Source organism: Lacerta agilis, chromosome 2 (assembly GCF_009819535.1).
Source record: "Lacerta agilis isolate rLacAgi1 chromosome 2, rLacAgi1.pri, whole genome shotgun sequence".
Lineage (NCBI taxonomy): Eukaryota > Metazoa > Chordata > Lepidosauria > Squamata > Lacertidae > Lacerta > Lacerta agilis.
The window spans coordinates 30,282,847-30,304,955 of NC_046313.1; the positions used below are offsets into that span (position 1 = coordinate 30,282,847).

The 22,109-nt window shown below is 44.9% G+C and overlaps 1 protein-coding gene across 1 annotated transcript; it reads left to right on the plus strand.

The window, feature by feature from the left end:
• The first annotated feature begins 301 nt into the window (after positions 1–301).
• HEATR9 (HEAT repeat containing 9) lies at positions 302–22,077 on the plus strand. The gene is given in 15 exon segments (XM_033136065.1): positions 302–358; positions 6,791–7,003; positions 8,677–8,772; positions 9,535–9,591; positions 11,677–11,733; positions 12,775–12,835; positions 13,941–14,071; positions 14,192–14,380; positions 15,913–16,005; positions 18,007–18,126; positions 18,984–19,057; positions 20,042–20,093; positions 20,681–20,767; positions 20,881–20,972; positions 21,911–22,077. Coding segments are annotated over 15 exon segments (1,464 nt in total). The 3' UTR covers positions 21,996–22,077.
• Positions 22,078–22,109: the final 32 nt, after the last annotated feature.

Below are 22,109 nucleotides of genomic sequence, written 5' to 3' on the forward strand. Positions count from 1 at the left end.
TCTAACACACTGTTGCGTCAAGAGAAAGTTGCAGAGTCTACCCACAGTAAAACACCAGTCTGGAGGGGCCCCTAGTTTTCCCCGTTGGGGCAGCACTTTGTTCTCTAACATGTAATGTCGCTTCAGGTATTTGAAGAGTGCTATCATGTCTCCACTCATGAGGCTGTCAGGACTCACAAGGAGTACCAAACTCCGTGCAACACTGGCAGCACAGCATGGCTCTAATGCTTGGATCCCTCGGTGCCCCATGCTATCAGATTCTGGCAGGCAACACATCTCCATAGGCAAGTAATGGTTAGAGATGGTTTGTGAGGATGGAATTAACATCAGCCCACCAAACTTGGCTGCAGGCCATCAGGTAAGGCAGGTCTGAAAGACAGTAGGACATGGAATTTCCATTTACCTGCTGGCAGGTCAGGTACGGAGACCCTCTCTGAATTCCTATCCTGGTCTAGGGTCACAGTATCCACCATCCTTTCCAGTGCCTCTCTGACTTTAACCCTAGACTAGAAGTTGTTTTAGGATTGCTCTGCCCAGCCCCACCATGTAGACACCTATACTTCATTTCCAGCTTTTCTTGTGGCTGATCATGCTGCAGGGATGCCAGCTGGCTCCGAGCAGTGTGATATCTCACTGTGTCAAAGCAGAATATGCCACTTTTTGCTTCCTCTGGTCAGTGACAAAATTACACATTAGGGCTCTACCACACTCACCCATTAATATGACTACCGTATATATACCCGAGTATAAGCCGACCCGAATATAAACGAGGCACCTAATTTTCCTACAAAAACCTGGGAAAGCTTATTGACTCGAGTATAAGCCGGTTCACCTTTGCCGCTGTGGAGGAGGAGGAGGAACGAGCAACCCGAAAGCAGCCCTTTGGGCTGCTCCTTCCTGTTCCTCCTTTGCCAAGTTTGCATTTATGTGAGCAGTTCAGGAATGGAACAAGCTGCCTGGGGAGAGTAAAGAACCGCTGTTCTTGTACACTTCTTAAGGAATGGTTGACTGGGGAGAGCGGGTGGCGGCATGAGCGGAGAGAAAGGGCTTCTTTCTCGCCGCCCCCACCGTCCGCCTCACTCAAGTATAAGCCGAGGACAGCTTTTTCAGCACAAAAAATGTGCTGAAAAACTAGGCTTATACTCAAGTATATACAGTATGTATACTGTAGGTTAGTTTAAAGGTACTCTTTCAGTTCTGGGCTTAAAAAGCATTTTAACTCAAGTTCCACAATTTGCGCAAACTAGTCACGAAAGAAGGGGCTGTAGCTCAGTGTTAGAGCCCCTGCATTGCATGAAAAATGTCCTGGGTTCAATCTCCAGCTTCTCCATGTAGGGATAGGACTGTCCCATCTCTGAAACTTTGGAGAGCCACTGCCAGTCAGTGAAGAAGATACTGAGGTGGATAGATCACTGGTCTGACTTGGTCTAAGGCAGCTTCTTACATTAAGCGGAATATCCTCCAGAGGTTTAATGTACAAAAAAATTATATAGGTTTTCAGGTTTGTTTACACCGGGTTTCCATTCTGTTATAATCAAGATTACATAAAGCAACAAGGCCTCTGGCATTGTTCCCTTTGCAGTTTAATGGCCTGTAAACAGCAAAACAGAAGTATATATATAGATTCAAGATACAGTTGTGTTTTCAGAACTCCCTTGTCGGAATTAATATGAACAAATTCCTCCTCAGGTTCACCTGAACGTTCAAGAGCCCCATGCAGTGAATCAAATAAACTAGGGCCAGGTGCTCAGGGGGGAAATGTCTAACAAGGTACCCATTGCTTAAATGTGTTACAAGATTGCAATAGTTTTTCTGTTTGTCGCGGACAAAAAATGGCTGCTGCTCAACACTTTCGTGGCATCCCATGAGGCTAGGCCGCATGACCTGAGTGGCGCACGCCACAGAACCCTTGCAATGTGACAGAGGATGTTGGATGTTATTAACCTCTTGCCACACGATTCTTGCACGTTCTTCTGGAACCAGAAACCACACAGTGAAGGTGGCCTGGTAAGGATCTAGTTCGGCTAGAGCTACAGCATTCCCCATAAATGGCCTTCTCGTTTCCCCCATCATTGAAATAAAACACCTCATAAATTTAACTAAGTCAGTTTAAGAATGAACATAGTTATTAGTTCTTCTAATAACAGCTAGAGCTATTAGCTATTCTACCAGCTCATTACGGTATTTTGCTATTTCTATAGAAACTTTCACGTCCAGTCTTGAGTTTTATTTTACCTTGCTCTTGTACTGCTATTTTTTTTTTTATAACTCACTCCAAGACCCCTCCCTGTACTTTCTGCCACACACTTTATGTTTCAAAAGCAACTTGGGGATTCTGTTCTGGCATAAATAAATCTAATATGACATTGCTGTTTTGAGAACTCCAAATAACAACCTCCAACCAAACCACTGTAGTACATACAAAATGGTTCTGAAAGATTCTGTGTCCAGTTCCTTAAATCACTTACACTAGTATCATGGTTCTTGCTGGATTTCACTGGGATGGCTAGTACGTTAATTTTTCATTCACTTATTATAAATATGTAATCCCATCTTTAGCTTCACCAGCTTCTGAAGCAGTATGCAGAATGGTTCAGACGTGAGGGGCAATGTTGGATAATTCCAGCAGTGGTGCCTAAGCAATAGTGGTTGCCCTTGGGAGAGGCCAGGGGAAGAGGTCTGGACACTGCCATTATGCTGAGGCAGCAGTGATAACCAGAAAAGCAAGGCAGGTTGAAGAAGGCAAGGCAAAGGAAGACTCTGGGTAGCTTGCAGTGGGGCCTTAAGGGGCTAAGCAAATGAATATGTTGTCTCAGGAAGGGACTAGAGCTCCTGAATACATGAGAAGGCTGGCAGGGCTTTCCCTTCCAATGACACCATCCCAATGGTTTCATGAAGATGTTAAACAAGATGAGGGATAGATGAATTCTGTGGAATTCACTAAGCCAAAGGCCATGGTGTCAAACCGTAAGCTGCTATCACCACCTGAAACCTACCCTCCAAGGCGGATTAGAACCACTATAAAACAATGCCTTCAAATCCTATCTCTGCCGGTTCATAGCATGCAGTGGCCAATGGTACTGAAAGCTGGTAAGAGAGTCAGCAGAACCAATAGGGATGCTCCTACTCCTGTCCCAGCTTCTGGGATAGCATACCCTCCAACATTTTTCTGATGGAAATAGGGACATCCTATTCAACAACAACAACAACAACAGTTTTATTATTTACCTATACACCACCCAACTGACTGGGTTGGCCCAGCCACTCTGGGTGACTTCCAACATATATAAAAACACAATAAGCATTAAATATCAATGTTTAATGTCTTCTAAAGGTTGTATAGTTACTTATCTCCTTGGCTCGGGCATCATATAACTTCATATCCTCCAACATTTTTCCCATGAAAATAGGGACATCCTGAGGAAAAGCGGGACATTCCAGGATCAAATCAGAATAATAATACAGATAAGGCTTCTGTAAATCCGGGAATGTTCCTGCAAAATAGGGTCACGTGGAGGGTCTGGGGTAGATCATCCATCAGGACAGTCTTGGATCCCCAAACCAGTCAGAAACCATATTGAAACAGATTGAGATGATCAGTATCAGGCTGAAGAAATACTTGGAACTGAATCATTCTCACTTCTGAGGTATGCTTGGGGGTATGTAAAACAAAGGGCTAATCATAGTAGTGGTTTATGACATCACTCACTCCGAGCTCAGGAACAATGAGTCCTCATGAACCACCAGGTGTTGGCTGAAATATCTGTCTTCCATCAACTTCTGAAGTGATCAAAGCCAGGCTTGCAGTAAAAAGGGACAAAAATGGGTGGGACAAAAATGCTCCCAGAGAACACTTGCGGTGTCAAAGTGCCTCAAAAGTTATCATGGAGCTCTATGATGAGATATTACAGGGACAATGGTGAGTTAGAACTTCAGGAAATAATGTGATGTTGATTGTATCCTTTATTATTGTGTGAACTGGTAGCTGCTAGATCCAGGCTTCAGGCCGGATTCTTCCCTTCAAGTGTGCATGGAAGTTGCCAAATCAATTAACCAACTAGAAGGGTTACTGTTAATAGCACCAGTTTTTCCTATAACTTGATATTGCTGGATAGTTCTGATGAACTGCAAAAGCATTTTTAGTTTGCTTTCTGTTGCCACCCTGGAACTTGTCTTTATTTGTGCCACTTTGTTTTGTACGATTCCTTGCAAATGAAGAAAAAAAACTGTTCTTAACTAGGCGTGCTTTCAGTAATAATGGGGCCTCTTGCTGCTGCTGCGCCGCCAGCACACGATTTCCGTTCTCATCCTGGGGCAAAGTTCTCAACTCGAGGTAACTCTTCCAGGTTAGCGGAGTTGTAACCTGAAGCGTTTGTAACCTGAGGCGTTTGTAGCTCGAGGTACCACTGTAGTTCAGTAAGGCTCACTTTTGCCCACAACTCATACCAAGCAACAGAGTCATCCACAAACTTTTCAGATTTGTAAGTTCCTGAATGGAATTGACACGGGCTTGAAAGTTTCGTTATCCACCCGCCCCCCACCCCGGTCCAGCTCCATGGATTTTTTCTCTCACCATCTGTCTCTTGCACTTACAGTAGAACTGGCAAAAACATGTTTAATAAGCATGTGGTTCAAGTTTGGCCCTGAGTGGACATAGGATTTCTGCCTCAGGGTGCTGCCAGAAGGGGTATAATGTCGGATATCTGCTTCTCTACGTACACATTGTTTTGCAGAGTCCACACAACAGTGCATGTCCTGTAACTTTTAACACCATTCAAAGCTTGTTTTGTTTTGTTTTGGTCCTGGTTTTGTGTGCTGCAGCACAATAGCATTGGTGTTAAACAGATAAAAAGCTGACTACCACCAAGGTAACATACTCCTCTGCCTAGTGATGGGCTTTCCTCTGCTTTCACCTTTTAGGATCTGGGAAGCCTGTCCAGCCCACGATGCCAAGAAGCTCCGTCCACCAGGTCATAGCTGGAGCCCAATGATCCTTATCCGTAAAAGCCATTTTGAAATACCCTTTGCAACTCTTGGCATGAAGTGGTTCCAAGGGTGGAGCTATGCTGATGAAGGGATGGGGCTATGTAGATAAGGCACCCCCCCCCAAGTTCTCAGTGGCTCTTGTGTTCTGCGCTGAACAAAGTATATGGGCTACAGATCTGCAACAGCCTCTCGGAGGCAAAACTTTACCCTCAGCCTAGACACCAGGGATTTTGACTGCTTTGGAACAGTCGCAGCAGCTTTTTACTTCCCTCCATGAAAGCAGATGGCTATCAATTTCTCCTACGGGGGGAAAAAAATAAAACATTGCACTTGGAAACAATCTGGCAGAGGGGGCAAAATCCACTTTCCGATCCTGGCTCTGAATGGCCTCCTTCCTATGTGCATGCATGGAATGCAGAATTCTTTTTACCTAGCTGTGCCTGCAATCATGTCCAAGAATTATTTTCCTGTGTTAGGCACGCGCTTGTTAACCCATCTGCTGCCTGCCTGCTTGCATCAAGCCTTGCCTGTTTTGAGAAACCAGAGGACTAGTTGGAATTCTGTAACTTTCCCAGCTTGCTTTGTTTTCGGCTTATTTGGCTTCTACCAGCTTGATTTGTATTTATAGCTAGGCATGTAAGTCACCGCATGAATGTGTATTAATTATAAACAAACGACAAATGCTCTTTACACATTGTCCCTCTTTCCTGCTGCTGGACCCTGTTCCATCCCAGAACCTTGAAGGAACTCTGGGGGCTGCTGCTCTTCAGAAATCATGTGCCACATAGGAAGACATACTCACTGACAATATTTTACAGTTTCCCTCCACACATACCCTCCCCATCCAAATGATGAATGTCACTTTCTATATAATAAATAAATAAACAGAAGTGGTGTAAACTGAAAGTTCTGTGACATGCGACGAAACATCGCACAAGGATAGCAGAGGCATGTTTTCATTTTTAAGTATGGCTTGCTCTACTGAATGACGCGGGTCTCAGTGAAGAATTTGTGTGTTGTTGTTGTTGAAGAATGCCCAGTCTGGAGCTTACAGAACCACAGGTTCAAACGGGGCGAGCAAGGAAAAACTTACCATCCAGGAATAAGCAGCGGCATTCTGAAATATTTACAGTGTTGGAGTTAGGGCCATGCAGGCAGTTCCCCTGCACAGAGGGACCACAAAAAAAGTCTATATTATACGGGTACCTACTCAAGTTAGGGGGGCACTGAATTTTGTCCTTTATCAGGGTGCCATATTACCAAAGTCCGCCCTTGTATATTTGTTAGAAGGGGAGAAATGCCTACGAGTGGTCTTGTACTTTGGTATAAGCATTTTGATGCATGTGGCCATAGCAAAGGCTAAGGCTGTGTACACACTATAACTTTAAAGCACATTAAAAAGCACCTTCTTTCCCTCAAAGAATTATGGGCACTGTAGTTTGCCCTTCAAAGAGTTAAACTCAGCAACCCTTAATAGACCAGAGATCCCAGAATTCTTTGAGGGAAAGAAGGTGTTTCCAATGTGGTTGTGTGTGGGGAACACGATCTGCTTGTGCAATGGGACTGCAGCCGTCCGCATCCCCAGCCTAGATCTTCTCTAAAAGGTTGGGGTAACCTCCATAATAAGTTTAAGTGGAGCAAAGCAGAATGGGGAGGGAAATCTCATTGTGTGCATGCATACACCACTTATGGCTACACTGAATTCTTCCCATACTGTATTGTGGTTTCCCATACATGTGTCTAACCAAGACAAATGTATTTCTGACAATAAGATCGCTTTGCTTCGTTCCTGTAGTAGTCTTAGTGTTTTAATATTTTTCATCCTCAGATTCCTCGTGTAACTTACCCGTGTTCTCCTTCAGAGTGGAGAACCTTCATGCCTGTGGTCACCTTTGTCCAGCCCAGAATAGTTGAGCAGCCTGATGCAGCTAGCTTGAAGAAGCAATGCCCATATCGGAAGAAGTTGGAAAAGCAGAAGAAAAAGGCCCTGAAGAAAAGGCAAGAGATAGGTTTCTAAGTCTACAGGCCTGACTTTAAATGAATATTCCTTTAAGCTAAATCTCCAAGCTTTGCTGCTAGGAGCGCAAAGGATTCAGGCTATTCTATGCTGGTGCTAACACTGGTGTTAAACTGACCGCTGGCTTGCAAATATATTTGCAGATATTGGTAAAACAAAATGGAAGTTCTCTCTTAGACCAACTTGATTGTCTTATAAATATAAGTTAACAGAATAATGAAAGGAACAAGCCCACAAAAGAAAATTATCTAACTTCTTTGGACGGGGGAGTTTTCACATACAGCCGTGTTTGTCTGCTTCCTCCAGTATCCAGTAGGTGGTAATAGCATATCACAGATTGCTCATCTTTGTCTACCAAGTCAATCTGAGAATTTTTAGGTGCTAATATTGCCCTTTAGCAGAACTGTCTGTGTGGGACTCACCTCACTGATTTCATTCGCCTTTTGGATTCAACTGGCCTCTCAGACATGAATAGCAATGGAAACAAAATTTTATTATTTAATGCACCAGAATTTTATTATTTAATGCACCAAAATTTATTATTTAATGCACCAAATACACCGGGGGGATGATTACATACAAGTATATTGTATGTGTTTTTCAGAGTTAAATTTCATATTTCAGTATTGCCCAAGTGTTTGCAAGCCACTTGTTTTTTTGTTTTTTTAACAATCTCTCATGTCTCATCAGCTTCGGAAATGACAGTTACATAGCAAACCCTCCAAGTGTCCCTATTTTCCAGGGACATCCCTGATTAGAGAAGCCATCCCCGTTTCTGATTTCATCCTGGAATGTCCCACTTTTTCTTAGGATGCCCCTATTTCATTGGTGAAATGGAAAACAGGGACACTTGGAGGGTCTGCAGTTATTGCAACACCTACTGGCCTTTAGGGCTAACCGACGTGGTGGTGTGCATGTGCTGGCATGCAGTGGTTGCCACCAAATGCAACAGGGCTTGCGTACTGTTAATATATTTACTACATTTTGAAATAATAATAATAAAATTTTTATTATTGTACCCTGCCCATCTGGTTGGTTTCCCCAGCCACTCTTGGTGGCTTCCAGCACATATAAAAACACAGTGCTTTTTCCTTAAAGAAATGTTGATGGGTACTCTCCTTTCCTACTCATATTGAAATACTGCCCCTCAATGAGGCCAAACTTCGATTCACAAAATGTTTAGGGGTATATGCGCACCCTTGCGTCCCCCAGAAAAAAGCACTGTAAAAACACAATAAAATGTTGAACATTGAAAACATCACAGCCTTCAGATTTCTTCTAAAAGTTGTGCAGATCTTGTATCTCCTTGACATCTGATGGGAGGGTGTTCCACAGGGAGGGTGCCACTGCCAAGAAGGCCCTCTGGCTGGTTATTGATTAATACAGCCCCTTTCCTCTTCCGGGGATATATTTCTGTCTGTCCCAATGTGCAATTTGCATTACATGAACATCAGAGTTACCCCACATTTTAAGAATCTTCTGCCTTCGTAGTACAATCAACAGTAATGAAAAAACTGCATCTCCCCAGCTTAATTGAAGGACTTTCTTGTACAGTGTGGATTTGTATTGCACTAGATTCCTTTGCTCATTTTTATGCCTGCATTGCTAACACTTTCTGCAAGTGCATTAACCAATTTTAAACAGCCCATCACGGTGTCTTTTCTCTTGCTCAGGTCCGACTATTCCTCTCAAAGTATGTCAAGTTAGCAAGGATTAAGGAGAAAGAGAACTTCACTGAGAAGGAAAATTTGAATCCAGAAAGGCTCAAGGTCAGAAGCCAAAGGTTATGATTTGCAACAGGGACATCTGCCAAGAACGGATTTAAGAATTATTTCTAGATTAATTGTTGCATATGCTTTTTACCCTGGATGAGGGCAGGGATGAGGAAAGTTTTGTTGCGTGTGCCTCATTACCAGTTTGAAATGTGTAAATTGGCAAACATGGAGGAGGCCCATTCTTTATCAATTCAGATGGACACATGGTGCAATTTATATTGTTTTATGGGTATTCACACTCTTTTTGTGAAGGCTGAAGTCATTTACATGGCTCACTACTGTCAGTGGGACTTTACTACCCTATCCCTAAGACAGCCCTTTTATTTATTTTCTACCATCGCAACCATCCTTGCATTATGAAGTGTCACTGTTATTTCCATTTTACAGGTGCAAGACTGAGGCAAAGAGCAATGATTAATGTCACACAATGAATCCATGGCAGAGGTGTACTCACTCACTCTTTATCTCCCTAACAGGCAACTAGAAGATAATCAATTTAAAACTCACCACTTTAGTGGGACTTAACGGTGTTGGGTAGCCAGGCAAAGCAAGCTGGCAAAAGCTTTCAGCACCGTTTACAGAGAGCTGTATACATGTTATGTACTGAGCTGAATCCAAGAAACACTTTTAATTACAGCTTCTCCTCTCTCTCTCCCTCTCTCGCTCTCTCTCTCTCTCTCTCTCTCTCTCTCTCTCTCTCTCTCTCTCTCTCTGTGTGTGTGTGTGTGTGTAATTTTTTATTTTGTGTGCTTGCAGGCTCTCATAAACTATTTAGATTCTCCTGTGGAACTTGAGCAACTCTATGCAGCTCAGGTAAAGTTAAGACTTCTTATCTGTTTCTTTTGAACTCGGCAAAGCCTTTCGAAAGGCTTGTTGTTGTTGTTGTTGTTGTTGTTGTTGTTGTTGTCTGTTGTTGTTGTTGTTGTTGTTGTTGCTGTTGTTGTTGTCCCCTTCCAGATTTCTTTAATATATGAGCGATATCTGCTTTTAAATGAAACACAACAAAAAGCACAAAGCTAAGATTATCAGAATTTTAAAAGTGTGCCAAGATTCCGGGTCAGAAATCATACAGTATTGCAGATTAAGTCCTTTTTACTGGTTAAGCTTTGGGACTCACTGATGATGGCCACCAGCTTGGATGACTTTAAAAGAGAATTAGATAATTCGTGCAGGATAATAAGGCAGCCAAGGGGCTGCTAGCCATCCATGGCTGTGCTTTGTCTCTACAGTCAGGCACAGTATGTTTCCGAGTATCAGTTGCTGGAAAGGCAGGCAGGGAGATTGCTCATGTGCTCAGGTCCGACTTGCAGGTTTCCCATGAGCAGCTGGTTGGCCTCTTTGAGAACAGGATGCTGGACAAGATGGGTCATTGGCCTGATCCAGCAGACTCTTCCTTTTTACATTAGAGGTAAGGAATTACAGTGGTACCTCGGTTCTTGAACGTAATCCATTCCGGAAGACCGTTCGACTTCTGAAACGTTCAAAACTGAGGTGCAAAACGGCTGACTGCAAGTCATTAGCAAAATTGAAAAACATGAGGTGGCAAGATTTGGCATTGGATTAAACTGAGTATTATTAATGAAAAATTAATAAAAGTTATTTATTAAAAAAAGGAAAAAAGTGAAAAACACTCAGCAAGCCGTTCGACTTCCAAGCTTGTTCGAAAACGGAAGCAATTACTTCCGGGTTTTCGGCGTTCGAAAACCGAAATGTTTAGCTTCTGAGACACTCAAAAACGGAAGGTACCGCTGTATTTCCCATGGAAAGACACTGCGGTCCCATATAAAGATTCAGATCCATGTGCCTATCAAATGTGTAGGCCTCTAGGGAAGGGCCATTGCTCATTGATAACAAATATGCAGAAGCTCCCAAGTTCAGTCCCTCCAAGAAAGACTCAGAATGTCTCCTCTTTGAAACCCCAGAAAACCGCTGCCGATCAGTATAGAAAATACTGAGCTAGATGAACCAATGGTCCAACTCAGTATAAAGCAGTTACAGGTAGGTAGCCGTGTTGGTCTGCCATAGTAAAAAATAATAAAAAAAATTCCTTCCAGTAGCACCTTAGAGACCAACTAAGTTTTGTTCTTGGTATGAGCTTTTGTGTGCATGCACACTTCTTCAGCTTTCGTGTGCATGCACACTTTCTGAAGAAGTGTGCATGCACATGAAAGCTCATACCAAGAACAAACTTAGTTCGTCTCTAAGGTGCTACTGGAAGGAATTTTTTCAATATAAAGCAGATTCCTATTAACCTTTTTCCTGCTATATAGAGGTTTGCATACCTTAGGGATGCTTATTTATTTTTTAAATTCTGAGTCACGTTCGGAAAACCGGTTTGGAGGAATACAGAGGTGGCAAGACCATTATTGGGGAAGCAAGCAACTTCATCTATTGGCCATGTTTTGCGTGTTACACTCAATCGCCGATGTAGGCATGGTAACATCTGGTAAAACCGCTGTTAATTGTGTGTTTGCTTCTTTAAACTCTGTTAAGTTATAGAAATGAGGCAGCAGAAATAGAGCAAAGGTTTGGCTGGCCTCTAGACTCTCTGCCCATGTTGTGCTTCCCCAGAAATCCTTTCAGCTAAAGCAGCAAACTTCGAAGTGGCGACTTGTCTTACCTTGCACCTGTTCCAGGTGGATGGGAACAGCTCAACTTGTTTACGGTAGGGGCAATAGTGGGTGATGAATGCCTTTTGTTCGAAGATGTGGTGGACCAGAGAAAGCAATTGATTGCGGGTCAGCTGCGTGCCTTTTCAAAGCCTCTTCAGAAAGCAGTCTTGTAGTTTGTAGTACATTTATATTTTTCAAGACAGAAACAAATCTCTCTGCAGTTTCCTGCAGGAATTGGGAGAGGCCGCCCTAGTGATTATTCTGGTTTCTCTGCCTGTCTTCCTAGGCCCTTGACAACTCGGGGTTGCCGAGGAATCTGTCAACATCTGCACTTTTTAAAACTGTAAGTAGAATCCCCATGGACTGTTGCCATCTTGTGATGGGCATTAGCAGACTTTTCAGTTTCTAACTACCGGTAGCTACTAAACGGGGCACTTGGCTAGTGCTGGCGTGAATCTCCCTCATACTCAGTAGCATCTGGGAGGGAGGAGTGTGATGGGAACGTGACTGCTACACTATCTGAAGAAGTGTGCATGCACAGGAAAGCTCATACCATACAAACTTAGTTGGTCTCTAAGGTGCTACTGGAAGGAATTTTTTTATTTATTTGTTGCTACATGCAGGAGCAGGGCTTGCCGATCAGAAGGTCGGCGGTTTGAATCCCTGCGACGGGGTGAGCTCCTGTTATTCGGTCCCAGCCCCTGCCCACCTAGCAGTTCGAAAGCACGTCAAAGTGCAAGTAGATAAATAGGGGACCGCTCCGGCGGGAAGGTAACGGCGTTTCCGTGCGCTGCTCTGGTTCGCCAGAAAAGCGGCTTTGTCATGCTGGCCACATGACCCGGAAGCTGTCTGCGACAAACGCCGGCTCCCTTGGCCTATAGAGCGAGATGAGCACCGCAACCCCAGAGTCGGACACGACTGGACCTAATGGTCAGGGGTCCCTTTACCTTTACCTTTAAGTCATCATATCTAACCATTGGCAATGGTATAGCCCAAAGGGAAATGGGTATGCTTGTGACTCTTCTGAGGTTAAATATAAAGCCCCTTGTAACTGTGGACTGGAGCAAGACTCACCATAGTTATTACTGGGGAAAGTTTTCCTACCATATTAAGAACTTGTTGAGGCTGGAGGGAATTTGGAGCATATGACTTTCACAATTTATGGGTATTTGCTTTTCACGTGCCTCCTCTGTGCTTATGGCATATATATATATATACAATCTTGGAATGAGCTGTGGCCTGGTGACTGGACAGGCAGGGTGCTTGGCTTTGGTCTTTCGAAACCTTCCACTTCTATTCTGTGCACCTGCGATATGCTTAGATGTTCATGCACGTGTAAGTAAGTGCTTTCCAGCTGGCCTGCCATTAGTACTTATTCTCTCAGTTCCAGGAATGCAACAGCTTGCCTTTGCAGTATGAAGCAGCACGGTCGCTGGCTTTGCTAGGTGAGTGACATTTCGCCTCTGATCATTATCTACACAACACAAGATCGTTCAGCACAGTTTGAAGCCAACTTGTTTGGACAGCCACAGTTAGCGCTGACCATGCCCTGGTTTAGACAGGGGGGAAAACAACACCCAGAGTTAGATGGACTTGAGCTCTTTTCTTCCTTCTTCCTTCCGGTGTGGCTAAATTTCTGTTATTATTCACAGAGGAATGCTTCTCGGTGCATTTATAGCAATCCTCGTGTATTATAGGCCTGTCACATGCAAGCAGAGGAGGTCCCCCCCCCCAGCTTTCTTTTGCACATTTCATACTGTGGCAGAATTGTAAAAGGTGACTTCCGGTCCCCTCTGTTACAGGGATATAACCATTTGAGATTCCTGTGTGGGCTGATATTCAGATGACTTTCTGTTGGATTGAATTGTTTGATTGCTTAGAATGCCGGACCAAAATTTTTAGACACACGTGGACTTTGATTGAATTGGAGACTTCTATTTCCCGATGGACTTCAGAGTGAGATTAAGGAAGGAACCCTGGACTGGGAGCAAGTCCAACTGAAATTAGCAGAATTGTTTTCAGATAAACACACAGGCTGCAGATTGCCCAGTGATCTTTTTTAGAAAGACTGAAATCACATCTGTAAGCAAGATTTGAGCCAAGGCTCAGCCTTACAAACTTCTTTTGGATAGCGCAGCTCAGCCTGGAATATATGAAGTATTAATAACCAATCATAATAATAAGCCGCCTGCTTTCACTTTTTGTTTGCTAAAGAGTAACAACACCCGTCCTCTCAAGCTGGCAAGCAGATGTCGATTTGGTATTTCTGCTTTAAAGGGAAGAAAAATATTCTGTCTAGAATATATTTCCTCATATATTGTTCTGCCTTGTAATGTGCTTCCCCTCCATTATCATAGAACTCTTGTGCTTGAATTTATTTATCTTTGCTCTAATTGTATTTTTATTGCTTTGCGGTTTTTTTTTAATATGTTATGTATGCCTGCAGAGAACTTCAGTTAAGGGGTGGCAAATACTGCCATTAATTAAATAAAACTTCCCGGGAGTTTTTGCTTTTCCCTTTGATCACTGCCTCTTGATTCTCTGGAGCAGGTTGCCTAGATACCTCTGTAATGAAAATGCTAATTAGACACCTAAAGGATGTGAGTCTGAATCGGAGAGAAGATACACTGAGTGCGTTGAAGGTATCCCTGCAGGCATGGTCAATGACACCTGAACTTGAGGTAATATGTGGTGCTGTATTACTGATAGACATGTGCTCTGCCAGTTTCTTCTCTTTCTGGGCGTATTTAAACAGCTTTCGGATCACTGTTGCACCTAATGCAGCTGCTCTCTTTCCCTAGTGGTATTGGATAGGTGCCCGGTCCAGTTTAATCCGAAATCTGCGACGGTTGGTGAACCTACAAGATCCCTTGGACAGCGTAACATTCGATGCAGCCCTTTGCTTAGGGTACCTGGACAAGTATAACCCAATCGCACAAGAGACTATGTTTATGTGCTTGTCCCAGGACGACTGTAACAGGAAAATTCAGGTGGGGCTGTTACATAAGTGCACAGGGAGATCTGAGTTGTGCTTTGTGGTCTGAATACCTCTGGGAAGTGAGTCCCTGAGAAATATTTGCCCCAGGACAATCACAGGGGAAAGGAGAAACAAAACTTGCTAATGCATTCTGCCTTCTCACAGGGCAAGGGGCGAAGTTGCAGTTATTGCTCATTCCCCCTATTTAAGAGAATATAAAAATGCACATTTATCAGCCACCTTCCCCAGTTTGCTTCCCTTCTCCTTAGCTAGTCATGGCCCTGAGACGGGAGGAATCTGCCATGCACAGGAATAGCCATAATCAAGAACATTTAGCTCAGATCTGTACTGTGGCCACACCCAACAGTGGACGAAGACCTTTGAGCAAACTGAACTAGTCAAGGCCTTAGGAGATGCAGGGCTGGATCTCCCTTAAACTACAACAACAGAGATAAAAGCAGCTGTGGCACAGGAGTCGGTGCGAGAGGAGGGAATCAGATTTAGGCTGCAGAGCAGTGTTTCCCAGACTTGGGTCTCCAGCTGTTTGTGGACTACCACTCCCATCATCCCTAGCAAGGAAGACCAGTGGTCAGGGTTGATGGGAATTGTAGACTGAAAACAGCTGGAGACCCAACACTGCTGTAGAGCTATGGTGATGGGGTGCTTAGCTTTTTTCTAATACCTCATTGACCGTATATCATTTGTTTGTACATTTGCACATTCTCCATGGAAGCTAGAAGCTTACTTTTTAAAACCTGGTTGGTTTGTTTTCTAAAGCCACTTCTGTCCTTAGAAGGGGATGGTGTTGCGGGCGAGACCTTTAGGCTTGAGTGGCGGTTAGGCATTGGAATATTTCTGTAGAAGTGAAGAGGGGAAGCTGCACCATCACCTGCCCCACATTTTGAAGGGTATTCCGTTAAAGGATTCCGGGGGGCGTGGCCCTGTCCGAAACCTAGGGAGGTTAGAGCCTAAGGCATGTCCCCTATCGGTGACCCCAGGGGGAGCGGCTAGTTGATGTGCATCAGCAGGACTCCCTCTACTGGTGGTTAACCCCTCCTGGACTCCCAGCACACAAGCTGCAGTCAGATATAGTTGGTTAGATCCAATGCCTAAGCCAATACCGCTCATCATCTGTAACCAATAAAGTTGTGGCCTTTTTCTGCCCATTAACCTTATATATTGTGTCATGTGTCATCTATTTTCCATGGGGGGGGGGGTCGGTCGGGACATCACCATGCAAAGAAAAGGCAAGAAGAAAAAGACACAACTTTAGGAATCAGTTGAAAGGATTTAAACTGTAGAAGATCAGATTCCTAATACGCCGTTGGGAGAAGAGTTGGGCAATTGCATAAAGTCATTTTGGGATCTCCTTTCCTACAGTTTGTCAGGAGTGGTTCAGGGACTGTCTCATTATTTTAATGCTACCTTTAATATTATTTAGTTAAACGAGACTTCTTGGCATGAAGCCCGAATTGTCTTCGTCTCCCCACACCTTGCCCCACTTAGAATACATGCTCTCTCTCCATCCATGTCTTCCTCTTCTAGGCTTTGATCATGCTGATTAAGCACATGGCCATAGTTGACCCTGTAGTTATCAAAACTGTTATTGACCAGCTTCAGTATTCTCCTTTGTACAAGGTGAGCAAATTTTGTTCTGTAGAACCCTTTCTGTGGTGTATTGAGCCAGTATCTCAATTTTGGCTGAATTTCCCGCCCACTCTTTTGCTCGTCCATGGATCCAAAATTTTGCTTACTATTTTTTCTCTACATGCTTTTTCATGGATGAATTTGGCTGAATAGGTCCTGTGCCGGTATATAGATTTGTCTGAGCTTTTCTCTCTCCGCTTAGCTATCTTACAGAACGATTCTGTTTATCTATATTTACTCAGAAATAGGTTCCTATGAGTTCAGTGGGACCAGGGCCATCTTAAGCCTATCTGGCGCTAGGGAGCGGCACCCCGCCCCCCAGGGGGGTGCCCCCGCTTTGTCGCCCCGGGCAGCAAAGCTGCTCCCTACGCGCCTGTCGGCAAACCTTGGGCTCTGTGGTTTAACCCACAGCACCATCTGCGTCCCTACCACCATCTTTAAGCACCCTTAATTAGAGATTTGTTTCTGAGAACAATCACGTTTGTTTCTTAGAACAATATGCATGGGATTGGGTTACAAATATTGTATTATTTTTTTCAAGGACTTCCTACCACTGGATTTCCCCTCATCCATTGTTCCATTCGTTCATGTTCTCAGTAGTTTAAAAGTTTTGTCCGTGTTGCGGATGCAGCTTGAGAAGAAGAGATGGTGTGGGGAAACTGTCTTTAGAGTTAACGGGCTAGAAGGAAAAAATAAATAAGAAAGCAGATTTTTATTTCTTATATAAGCACAAAATAACATGGATCTTACCTGCCTTTGACGATGCATGCCTTTGGGGCAGCATCCTGGACAAAAGCTTTTAGCTTTTCCCGTATCAGCGGGTGGCACTGTGGGTTAAACCACAGAGCCTAGGGCTTGCTGATCAGAAGGTCGGGGGTTCGAATCGCTGCCACGGGGCAGGGGCGTCGTAGGGTGGGGGCGGTGGGGGCGGGCCACCCCTCGTGCCGCCCCTAGGCAGGTGTGTGCGGTGCTGCTGCTCCCGGGGTGACGGAGGGAGCGGCGGCGCGTGGGGGTGACAAGCGGCGGCCCCTCCCACGCGCCGCCGCTCCCTCCGTCACCCCGGGAGCAGCAGCACCGCACACGGACGAGGCTCCGGAAGCGGCGGCCCGGCATCCCCGGGGGCGGGGCGTCGCCGCGTGTGCGTGCGTCATGACGCACACGCAGCGATACCCCGCCCCCGGGGATGCCGGCCGCCGCTTCCGGAGCCTCGGTGGGCTGCAAAGAGCCCCGAAGCCGCTGCCGTAGTGCAAAGAGGCGCCAGGCTGCGGCTTCGGGGCTCTTTGCAGCCCGCCGAGGCCCCCAAGTCCCCGCCCGGCATACCCCGGGGGCGGGGCGTCGCCGCGCGTGCGTGCGTCATGACGTCATGACGCACGCACGTGCCGCGATGCCCCGCCCCCCAGGGGTGCCTCTTGGCTTCCCCCCGCCCCGGGCAGCCAAGGGGCTAGGAACGCCCCTGCCACGGGGTAAGCTCCCGTTGCTCGGTCCCAGCTCCTGCCCACCTAGCATTTCGAAAGCACGTCAAAAGTGCAAGTAGATAAATAGGTACCGCTCCGGCGGGAAGGTAAACGGCGTTTCTGTGCACTGCTCTGGTTCGCCAGAAGCGGCTTAGTCATGCTGGCCACATGACCCGGAAGCTGTATGCCGGCTCCCTCGGCCAGTAAAGCGAGATGAGCGCTGCAACCCGAGTCATCCGCAACTGGACCTAATGGTCAGGGTCCTATATCCTATGAAGTTTCTTTTGTTATTTTCTTTAAGTTTCTTCTTCTTCTTCTTCTTCTTTGTGTTGTAACAGCTTTTGTAAGCTTTGAAAAATCAGTAAAACATAATTAGAAAAGCAGTGATGGGGAGTGGTGAATAGTGGAAGAAAGAGTGGCAGCCCTACTGGAGCAGAATGAAGAGCAGGTTGAAGGGACAGTCTGTTGAAATACCACAAGCACATGACGTTTGCTCAATGGATAGTTCATGTTCTCTTTTTTGCCTCTTCACCCTCAGCATCGCGTTGACGCTGCAAAACTGCTGACTACCATAGGGCTCGAAATCATCCAAGAGGAAGGCTTGGAGGAGGAGGTGTTCAATGTGCTCCTGGAGAAGTTGTCCGAAGAACCTTTTCTGGTGATGTTGAACTTTTCAAACCTGTCCCCTTTGGTTTCTCAGTTTTGCGAACTAGGTTTTATAATACAGTTCTGTCTTGCCTTTTAAAATACCCAAATTCTCTAGTTTTCCATCATGTCCCATTCAATTCAGATGCCATCTGCGCCTAAGCAACGGATGTCAAAAATGTACACACCTCAGCTTAACCACAGCTTATGTTTTTTAATCATATGGAAGCTACTTTGAGGGCATGTGCATCACACACAAGTATTTCTCAAGAAACTACAGGATACATATAGGTAAAGGTAAAGGTAAAGGTACCCCTGACCATTAGGTCCAGTCACGGACAACTCTGGGGTTGCGGCGCTCATCTCGCTTTATTGGCCGAGGGAGCCGGCGTACAACTTCCGGGTCATGTGGCCAGCATGACTAAGCCGCTTCTGCCGAACCAGAGCAGCGCACGGAAACGCCGTTTACCTTCCCGCCGGAGCAGTACCTATTTATCTACTTGCACTTTGACATGCTTTCAAACTTCTAGATGGGCAGGAGATGGGACTGAACAACAGGATCTCACCCCGTTGCGGGGATTCGAACCGCCGACCTTCTGATTGGCAAGCCATAGGCTCTGTGGTTTAACCCACAGTGCCACCCACATCCCACAGGATACATATGGATCGTGGCTAACATAATGTGCACTCTGCTTCAAATATCAGTGGTGGGAGCACACTGGGGTTGAAGTAAACAGCAATGTGTACACAGCCTGAGTTATCCACAGAATTCAAACTGAGAAACTATGGTTAATGGTTCAAGGAAACAATAGGTATAAAAGCAGAATTCCTAGATGCCAATATCAAGTTTGTGTCTCATCCTTCACCCAGGTTGTGAGGCAGGCTGTTGCCTCAACTGTTGAAGAACTGAACATAAAGAAGCGAGTCTGGGAAATAGTGGAGAAGTAAGATGCAAGATAAGGCAACAATTCAATGCATATTCCATTCCCCCCCCCTTCAGTGATAGAGAACCTAAAGGTGGCTGCAACTTTCACACTTCTCAGCTGCAGAGGTCAAACCACAGAAAGTGCCACCTGGTGTGAGGCTGTGTACACCCTGTAAAAGCAAATTTTCCCCCTCCCCAAAAACCAGGGAACTGGATTTTTGTTAAGGGTTCTGGAAACTGTAGCTCTCTGTGTGCTAAACTACAGTTCCCAGGATTCTGGAAGAGGGTGCTTTAATTGTATTGTATGTGTGCAGCCTGGGTGCAAAAGGAGCTATAGGGCTGCACCTGCCCACACATTTTACAGAACCCAGCATTTGAACTGTAATTTCATGTACTAGAATCCACATTCTTTTCAGCGCTCAACTGGAGCAGGCGGCAATTTGGGTTTCCCCCAGAGGATTGCACTGTAAACTACTGCTGTTCACGGGATCAGAATCATAGAGCTGGAAGAGACAATGAGGGTCATCTAGTCCAACCCCCTGCGATACGGGAATCTTTTTGCCCAACGTGGGGCTCGAACCCAAGACCCTGAGATTAAGTTGATTCAAGGCTAGTGCAAAGGAAACCATGAAATAGGACACTTGTTGCTATTGTCCCCCCCCAAAAAAAACGCCGAACACACATCTGTACACAGCCTTGTAACCTGATCTTATACGTGTTTACCGAGAACTAAACCTCACTAATTCATTCCCAAATAAGTGCAGTCTTAGTCTCTGGCATCTCACATCCAGGTATGGGAAGTTTGTAAATATGCATCAGGAGGTTATCATTTTGGTTGAACTGAGAAGGGCATATTTGAAAAGGGTTCTTTCAAATTGTTGAGAAATGATATCACAGTGGAACCAATATCTCTTTTTAGGGGGAGGGCAAGGAATCTCATGGATATGAACATTTTTCTTCTTCTCCTCTGAAATGTCAGGAAATGCTTCCTTTTTGTCCATAGGCAGCTAAGGGATGACAAAGATGAGATCCGAAAGAAGGCTGTGATTGCATTAGTAAGTCACACTTCATGTTTAGTCACATAGCCTTGGAGCTGTCAGCTTGCAGTCACCAAATGGGCATTATTATTATTATTATTATTATTATTATTATTATTATTATTATTATGCAAGCAATGCTTTTTTCGGGGGTTACTAAGGAGTACGCAATACTGGCGCCTGTTTTTGTTGTTGTTTAAAAAGTGTGGCACTTACTGTAACAACTTCATGGTGAGCACTGGCACCTATTTTCCTGTTTATTGAGAGAAGAAAAGTGCTCTCTGATCATGAAATGACGGCCAGATTAAATATTGTGGCACACCATTAAGAATAAAATATTTAAAGAAGATAAATTAAGGAGTAAGTTAAGTTAATTTGGATATGCAGAAGATGTTAAAAAATAAATTAAAGGAACAGCAGAAAGAGGGGGAAGGAAGTCAAGTTTTAAAATGTCAAAATGATTGTAAAATCAGGGAAATGTATATATCTGAAAAGTATAAATAATTTTTTTTGAAAAGAATAAAATTCCAATTTGAAAATGGGAACCTTTCTTCATCTTGTTTTGCTTTTTATAAGTGACGCTTCGCTCCTCTGCCTCTCGCTAGGGTGCCCTTGGCATTCGCAATAAGAATTTGTTCTTTGCCCTGTTGGAAATGCTGGAGCTAGACACCTGTGAGGGTGTCCGCATACAGGTTGGTACCAGGGCAGTTCAAAGGCACGTAAGATAGAACCTTCTGTGCTGCTTGCCTGTGTCTCTTTTGCTGATCAGTAAATTGGGTGTCTCCTCCCCACATACTCCTCGCAGGTTGTCAGGGCGTTTTCCACTTTGGGGATGGACAACGTGTATGTGAGGAAGAGCCTTGTGAAGAAAGCACAGACACAAGGGATTCTCGCCAGGTACGATGCACATTAAGGGGTGAACAATAAAGTAAAGCCATGCCTGATGCAACTCCCTGGTCTGTTTGAAGGCCGTATCAGCAACAATCTCCTAAGAGGCAGGGGCAAGGGAATAAGTGGTGAGGGGTAAAAATCCCAGAAGCAGCCGCTGTAAAGTCTAAGTTGAAGCAGAGGCAGTCTGTAACCGGCTAGAGTAGGTTTCTTAGTTGCTCAGAACCTTCGGCAAGCTTGATCAGGGAGCTTCTTACAAGCCAGGAAGCATCCCCAGCTGCTTGCACATCTTGTTGAACAGAGTTTCCCTTGTCTGGTCCTTCCTGCAGTTTCCTCCTTTGGCTTGAGCTGGCTGGTGGTAGACTCAGGCCGAGTCCCTGCCTGATGTCCCTCAGGCTGCCATTTCATTGCCCATTGCAAGCTGGAGTCACAGCTGGTTTGAAAGCGACTTACCGGTAGCTTATAGAGAATTTGTATGTGTGGATGTGGTGGGCATAACAAGGAGTCACAGGTGCAAACGGAGTGTGCTGAAAATGTGTCTCTTGGGGTCCTGGAACTGGGCACTTGAATTCCTGACATGGGGATTCTTAGTTCAGCATCAGGTTTCCCATGCAGAATGCTACAGCGGCAAGTGAACATTGCAAAAGGGGGAGGGGAGTGTGTATGTCGGGGAGAGTGTTCTCTAGGGGTAGGTAAATTTACTAACTGGCAGGATAATCCTATTAACGGATTCAAAAATATGTCAAAACAAAATAAAAATTTCTTTCCAGTAGCACCTTAGAGACCAACTGGAGGTGCTACTGGAAATAAATTTTTATTTTGTTTTGACTATGGCAGACCAACACGGCTACCCACCTGTATCAAAAATATCTGTCCCCCCCAAAGGGATTCTTTGTTCACCTTCTTTTTCTTTTGCATTCTCCCTGGCTCTCCCTCCTCCTTCGCAGAGAATGTTCCAAAGCCTTGGAGGCACTTGATAAGGTCTCTGATGCCCAGAAAGAGTACATGCTCCAATCCTACAAAATCTACTGAGATGACTTCTTCCTTTTTGGATTGCAAGAGCAGAATCAAGGCGAGGCAGATGGAATAAAACATCGCCTCTGGTTTTCCAGTGGCAATATATCTGAGCAGGCCTATTCACAGAGC